The sequence below is a fragment of the Pipistrellus kuhlii genome, unplaced genomic scaffold (genome assembly GCF_014108245.1).
Source record: "Pipistrellus kuhlii isolate mPipKuh1 unplaced genomic scaffold, mPipKuh1.p scaffold_m20_p_5, whole genome shotgun sequence".
Lineage (NCBI taxonomy): Eukaryota > Metazoa > Chordata > Mammalia > Chiroptera > Vespertilionidae > Pipistrellus > Pipistrellus kuhlii.
Genome location: NW_023425551.1, coordinates 82,022,217 through 82,029,340, shown reverse-complemented (window position 1 = coordinate 82,029,340; position 7,124 = coordinate 82,022,217). Strand labels below are relative to the sequence as shown.

At 55.5% G+C, this 7,124-nt stretch overlaps 1 protein-coding gene across 10 annotated transcripts; it reads right to left on the bottom strand.

The window, feature by feature from the left end:
• Nucleotides 1–153: 153 nt before the first annotated feature.
• On the bottom strand, nt 154–5,605 carry DAXX (death domain associated protein). Of its 10 annotated transcripts, none has more exons than XM_036414643.2 (8): nt 5,467–5,605; nt 4,274–4,601; nt 3,300–4,131; nt 2,963–3,177; nt 1,553–1,781; nt 951–1,425; nt 586–808; nt 154–385 (listed from the first exon to the last, which is right to left on the bottom strand). In XM_036414643.2, the coding sequence occupies exons 2-8, from the start codon at nt 4,550–4,552 to the stop codon at nt 326–328; spliced, it is 2,313 nt and encodes a 770-aa protein (XP_036270536.1). In that variant the 5' UTR covers nt 4,553–4,601; nt 5,467–5,605; the 3' UTR covers nt 154–325. The 10 variants fall into 10 exon arrangements, with proteins under 10 accessions (XP_036270536.1, XP_045428748.1, XP_045428750.1 ...); XM_045572792.1 differs by having other exon boundaries at nt 4,274–4,604; nt 5,467–5,595; XM_045572794.1 differs by lacking the exon at nt 5,467–5,605 and adding an exon at nt 5,413–5,430.
• Nucleotides 5,606–7,124: the final 1,519 nt, after the last annotated feature.

The window sequence follows — 7,124 nt, the reverse complement described above, 5'->3', positions numbered from 1 at the left end:
ACACATTTTTCCAGGTGAAACTCCAGCGGAGCGGGGCTAAGGGTAGGCTAGCAAGGACAGACCCAAGGCTACGCCAGGGCCTGGGCCGGCAAACTCTGAGCTAGAGAACAGCGGGTGCCAATTGGTGAGAGCAGAAGGACAAAGACAGGGTTACAATAAGAAAAGAACTTTATTGTTTATTGTAAAACAAGAATTTTTTTTTGTTTTTGTTTTTTTAAAAGAAACACCACCAAAAGGGGATTAGCTCAGTCCATCCCTTCCTCAGTCATCTGCTTCCAAATCCTATCCTCAAACATTCTGGAGTCAGGGCGAGGTGGGGAAGCAGCTAATCAGAGTCTGAGAGCACGATGATCTCCTCTGGATCGCACTGTGTGGCCACACTCATCTGCAATCGAGTGAGACACAAGAGTCAGAGGTCTGGAATACAGGGGGAGGAGAAACAGGGAAGGACTTATAAAGATTAAAAATAGGGTTAGGAAAAAGGAAGACAGAGGATGTGGTGAGTGCAATATTCAGATGGTGCACCTGGAAGTGAACAGACAGTGAAAGAGAATGAAGTCAGGAAAAACAGCCTCGCCCTCTTACCTTGTAAGTGCTAGGCTGGGAGGGTTGTAACTGGGGGGCTAGGGACAACTGGGCTGGAGATGGGCTACAGAGGGAGCTGGTCACCAGGCCATGGCTGGGAGAGTCCACTCTTGTTGAGGAATCAGCAACTGGTGCCATGGAAGCCAAAGGGGAAGGTGGGCTGGGCAGGGTACATATCTTCTTCTCAGTCTTCTCATGTACTTCCTTTTGCCCTTCCACATAGCTAGGGACAGAAACATAAGTGTAGGCAGTCTGGGACTGGAGGGACAGTGTCAGTCTTCCCCAGCAGACTCAGTTCCTCAATACTCCGCTTAGAAAGTCCCCTGCAATCCCTCCTTTGATCCCCTCTTCTTCCTCCTCGTTACCTGTTTCCTAAAGGTCCTGCTCCTGTTTGCCTCTCCTTCCGAAATTTCTTGCAGGGGGGACTAGAATCTCCCCAGGCATGAGGAGAGACACCGCCATTGAAGGAAGTGGAGGTGACCACGGCTGCTCCATTCTCCACCACGGTGGTGAGGGGGTCCTCTGATTGCTTCCTGGAAGAGGAAATGTCCCCCTCTTCAGGGGAAGGGGTGGTATCCACAGTCAAGGCTTCAATCTCGAGCTCAAAGACCTGAGACACAGGGCTCTCTTTCTCCTGGGACATCTCCTCCTGACAGTCCTCATTGCTTCCTGCATCTGTGCTGGGGAGTGCCAGGGGCTTTTCTGGCAGCGAAGATGGTAACACTGTGAGTCCTCTGTGTGGCTGCTCCTCTGAAGACCCGCTGATCGCTGTGCTGGGTTCCAGGCTCTTTGCAGTGGAGATCTGTGGTGGGCACATGGAGCTCTCGTCTCCGTCCTTATCTGGAAAAAGAAAAGGGGGAGGGGTGGCATGAACACTAGGGAAAGAACCCTGCCAAGAAGGGTCTCAAACAGGTGCTCCATGCCCAACACAAGGAATTGACACATGAAAAGACTTTCCTTGTCATACCTTTTTCTTCCTCCTCTTCCTCTTCATCCTCCTCCTGACTTTCCGGTATTGGTTCCAGATCCCCCTCTTCTTCAGAATCTGTAGTCTCCTCTTCTTCCTCCTCTTCTTCTGCCTCCTCTTCCCCTTCCTCCTCCTCTTCTTCCTCCTCTTCCTCACTTTCCTCATCTTCATCATCTGTCTCAGCCTTGGAAGAGGTAGGGTGTTCCTGGGATGCCATTCCACTAGGGCCCTGCGGAACAAAGGGGTTTCTCTAAGAAATCCCCTCCCTGACCAGGGTCTCAGTGGTTAGAATGTCCAACCTACTCTAAGGGTCACAGGTTCCATTCCTTGTTAAGGGCACTAAGGACACATACCTACTCCCCCCCTCGCCCTTCCCTTCCTCCTGCGGGGCGTGAGGTAGGCAACTAGTGGATATGTCCCTCACACCACTTTCTCTCTCTCCTTTCCCTTCTCTCACTCTCCTCTAGTCTCTGAAGAGCAATGGAAAAAATATCCTCACCCTACCTGGCTCAACTCAATGGATAGAGCGTTGGCCTGTGGACTGAAAGGTCCCAGGTTCAATTCCGGCCAAGGGCCCATGCCCGGGTTGTGGGCTTGATCCCCAGTGGGGGGTTGGGCGGAAGGGTTACATGCAGGAGGCAGCCGATCAATGATTCTCTCTCATCATTGATGTTTCTCTCTTTCTCTCCCTTTCCCTTCCTCTCTAAAATCGAAACATATATATTTTACTGATTTTTTACAGAGAGGAAGGGAGAGGAGAGAGATAGAGAGCTAGAAACATCGATAAGAGAGAGACATCCATCAGCTGCCTCTTGCACACCCCACACCAGGGATGTGCTCGCAACCAGTATACATGCCCTTGATCGGAATTGAACCTGGGACCTTTCAGTCCTCAGACTGATGCGCTATCCACTGAATCAAACCGGTTTTGGCAATAACATATATTTTATTTTATTTTTATTTTATTTATTTATTTTTTTAATAACATATATTTTAAAAAAGAAAAAATATCCTCAGCCCAGCCAGTGTGGCTCAGTGGCTGAACAACAACCTATGAACCAGGAGATCATGGTTTGTCTCCCAGTCAGGGCACATGCCCAGGTTGGGGGCTTGGTCCCCAGTAGGGGGCGTGCAGGAGGCAGCTGATAAATGTTTCTCTCTCATCATTGATGTTTTTTCTCTCCCTCTCCCTTTTTTTTTTTTTTTATGAAATCAATGGAAATATATATATATTTAAATCCTCAGATGAGGACTAACAAAAAAAGAAAAAAAAAAAGAAAAAAGAAATCCCTTGCCCCAGAGGGTCTGGGTCTGTGTTCCTTCTGCAAACTCCCCAGCAGTCACCCTAGACTCCTGCTGGCCAGTGCAGGGGAGAACAAGGTTTCTCTAAGGGGTGTATCCCCTCCACACCTCACCAGAATCCAAGGAGGCTTTGGGGGGATCTGGAGAATGGGAAGAGGTGGCTTGGGAGAGCCGGGCTTTCCTCTTCTGTCTCTCGCCCTCCTCACTCTTGTCTTGCATCATCGCATATTTGGAGATGATTTCATCCAGTCGGCTCATAGCCAAGCTGCGGTTTTCCCTAAGGCGCCGGGCCAGGGCAGGGTCTGACAGTGCAGGGTCAATGCCTGTGTGGAAAGATATAAAGTCAGAGTACTCAGCCCAAACCCAATAGGGGGGACTAGAGATGCCCCCTACACCACACGTCTGACATCTAAGGGTAATTGATGGGCACCTCACTAACCCCTACCTGGCCTATAATCATCTGTGAGGTGACAGCCGAAGTTGTAGATGAGATCGAGGTGGCGTCGCTCCTGTAATCTGACGCCCACATCTCGAAAGGCATCCTGAGCCAGGAGCTGGAGCTGCTGCCGGGGGAGGCCCAGGCTGTGCCGGACTGCCGCCTTCTCCACGGCCCGCAGCACATCTCCGTAGTCGGGGAAGGTATCAGGCCCCGGCTTGTTGATGAGCCGCTCTATGCGCCTGTTGACCTCGGGGTAGCGGGTGCCGCGGTAGGGGATGCGCTGCTCTATGACGCGGCCCGTCAGCGAAGAGCAGTCTTTCAGCTCACACAGCCGCCCAAAGAGGCGGATCAGCTTCCGCTTCAGCCTTGCCTCCTGCAGGTAGGTGGAATCTGGATCATCCAATTCTTTGAGATCCAACTCCTTTTCCTGCAGCCGTCGAATCTCTGCCACATAGAGGGCGAGCAGCTGCTCTAAGCGCTGGATCTGCCGCCGGGAACCACGGGGCCTTGGGGCCTCAGAGCCCGTGGTCTCGGCAGTCGTGGGGTCTGAGGAGGGGTCTGCAGAAGGGTCACTCCCGGAGGGCTCACTAGAGGTGGTGGCGGCAGGGGCTACGTTCAGTTTTTTCTTGGCCGAGTGAGCCTTGAGGACGGTGCAGAGCTCGTTAATGTACACATAGAGCTTAGCCGGGCGGCTCTGGGCCCGGGACAGCACCCGGGAGAGGATGTTGCAGAACTCCGCCGAGGCCAGAAACACAGAGTGGGCCCGCTGCTGCCGCTTGCTGAGGAACGGCACCACGTCAGGATGGTCCACCGTCTGCGCCTTACACAGCGCAAGGAACTGGGGGTTCAGGGGAAGGGGGAGGGGAAGAGACAGGGCAGGGGGAGAGAAAGCAGGCAGGTAGGATTAGTGGGGAGGAAAGGACAGGAGAGCCAGGCGGCCACCCTTCTCCCCGGATACAAGTCTTCTCCCCCGAACTCACCTCTTCAAAAAGCTTCTCATTCTCCAACTTGTAGCATTTCTTGCCGCCAGAGCTATTGTTCCCTCCAGCCCCATGGGGCCGAGAGGAGGCAGGGGCTTCTGTGGGGGGTGAGGCCGAGTGGTGGGGTGAGGCCAAGTGGGGGGGTGAGGCCGGGTGGGGAGGTGAGGCCGGGTGGGGGGATGAGGCCAGGTGGGGAGGCGCGTGGGAGGGCCCTGGCTGCACAGCTGCTTCGTCTTCATCATCATCATCCAGCACAATGATACTGTTATCGGAGGCCATGGAGGATCACACCCCCAGGAGGAAGGGAGTGCTGGGAAGTTTGTGATTCCTGCTGGAAGGGGACGGGCCTTAGAAAGAGCCTCCTCCCCCGGAGCCCCATCCCTTCATCTCACACATCTTCCCGTCTTCTTGGGTTTCAGTAGCGCCAACATGCCCTCGCTGCCTCTCCTCAGCAATGATTAGCGCTGTGTTTTGGGGCCCTGTGGTAGGGAGCCCCAATGCAACTGAAACCTCAAGTCCTCACCCCCAGCTCCACCCCTCATATCACATCCGGTTTTTCAGTTGCATTTCCCCAGTATTTCTCTTAGTTGCCAAGTTGATTTTTACTCTCAACCCCTGGCCCACTTCCTACACTGCGCTCCAGGTTTCACCGATATCCTCTGGCACAGATACTAAAACTGCACCCCTGTCAGCCCGCCTCACCTGTTTCACCGCTTCGGCTCTCATGTCAAATTCACACCTTCACCCCATCCTGAAAAATCACCCCAACTCATAGGCTCTGAATCAAAGAAGATTCCTTCCCAACAACACATTCCCCTTTCTGAATTATCTCCATATTCCACCCCGGATGGGTCTCAAACCGGGGGGTCAGGTTGGTCGTATCTCACCTAAAGTCCCCTCCCTCTCACCCCACCCTAATCTTCCCCATTCTCTCTGCGACCGGCCACCGGCTGGGCGCCCCTCACTGGGTTGTCCCGATTCCTCTCGGATCCCAACCCTAGGTCTGGCTCCTTCCCCCAGATGAGCTTCCCGCCAAGCCCCCTCCCCCAGTTCAGCCCCCGCCCTCCCCACTCCCCTTCGGGGACAGGAGGGAGAGTACCACCGCTTGTCCCAGACTTAGCGCCCGGGACACCCAGTACCTCTCCCTCGACAGTATCGCTCCCGCCTTCGACTCCGCACCGTCCGGCCCGCACCTCAGAAACGGCCTCTCGGGGCGACCCTCAGCGCGGATATCAGAAGCTCGCATGGTTTCATCCCCTTTCCTTCCCCCTCCCACCGCAGGCCCTATTCTGGACCGGAAGTCGCAGTTTCCCCCTTTAGGCACCTGAGCGTGGCCATATTGACGTACGGAACTCAGTGGGCGGAAGTGACGGTAAGCCGACCTCCCCCCCCCCCCGAACCCTCCAGTGCCGCCGGCGCAGTGTGGGCTTGCCTTCCGCTTGACCTTAGGGGCGGGCTTATTGCCGCCGCGCGTCCGGCAGCAATTGGGGGCCGCCATTTTGTCGTACGGCTTTGACTGGTCCCGACTCCAGAGCGCCGCCAGCGGAGCTCTCTTCACCCGCCTCTGAGCCTCGGCCAATCGGAAACTTCCCGCGGCGGACCAACCGCCGGCGAGTCGCGTGCCGGAAGGGCGGGGCGACGGGCCGGGCGGCCGGGGAGTTGGGCCCTCTGAGCTGCGCCAGGTGCACCGGAGGCGGGAGTTTCAGGCGGGAAATAGGCCCTTGTTTTCCGAGTGGCTGTTGTGGAGCCCGCCCGCGCTGCCCTCCTACCCGCCGGGTGCCTGCTCCCACCGGTGGCGCCTACCCTCCCGCCCCGGGCTGCGCGCCCGGCTACTTCCACGCCTCCCGCTCCGGAAAGCGACGCACGTGCACACACAGGACCACAGCGTGCTGCTGCTTCACATTGTTATTTGCTTTTCAAGCGTCACCACAGAACGAGTGACCAGCAAGTAAGAGGGACGCAGGTGCTTCTCCGCCCGTCCTGAGGGGCCTCTCCGGCGCGGGCCGTGAGGACCGGAGCGCCAGGGCCCGGGGCTGGGACCCGGCGGGCTTGGAGGAGGGTCTGCGAATGGCGCCGGAGGCCGCGGACGAAAGGAGCCTCGGGTCTCGGGCCTCGTCTCCTTCCCCCCGGAGAGCTGAGGAAAGAACGAAGAGGGACGCCAACGTGGACGCCCGCCGCACCGCACCCCCTCGCCCCGTTTTGGGGAGCCTGCAGGGGCTGGAGGCAAGGTTGGGTCCAAAGGTGAGGGAGGTCCTGGGGCGACCGAAAGGCACCGCCAGCACCGCCGCGCACTCCGGGCGTGAGCATCTTGTCGCCTTGGACCGCAGAGTTCCAACCTCTCGAACCCCGGCCGGAGCCTCAGCCCGCCCTTCCATGAAAGAACATCGCGCCCGCCTTCAGGCCCAAGCTGCCGGCTTAGAATCCAGGAGAAGGAGCTCTCCAGACAGCACAGGACTTGGAAGACGAAGGAATTTAATGTTCAGATCCTCCTTTCCCCAAATTAGTCTTCCCGAGTAAATTCCTCCAGTGGGGGCTCTTTTCTTTCCTTTTCCCTTTTTACAATAGACTCTTCCTCTTAAAAAAATAAAAGTACAGTTCTCGCCGAAAACAGTTTTGCTCAGTGGATAGAGCGTTGGTCTAGGGACTGAAAGGTCCCAGGTTCGATTCCGCTCATCTCATCTATTTCTCTCTCATCTATTATACGTTTCTAGCTCTCTATCCCTCTTTCTTCCTCTCTGTGGAAAATCAATAAAATATATATATTTTTAAAAAGTACAGTTCTCAACCAAGAATTTGCTTAGAGATAATCTTACCTTGTCTTAAATAAACAGATATGTAGGCACCATAAACA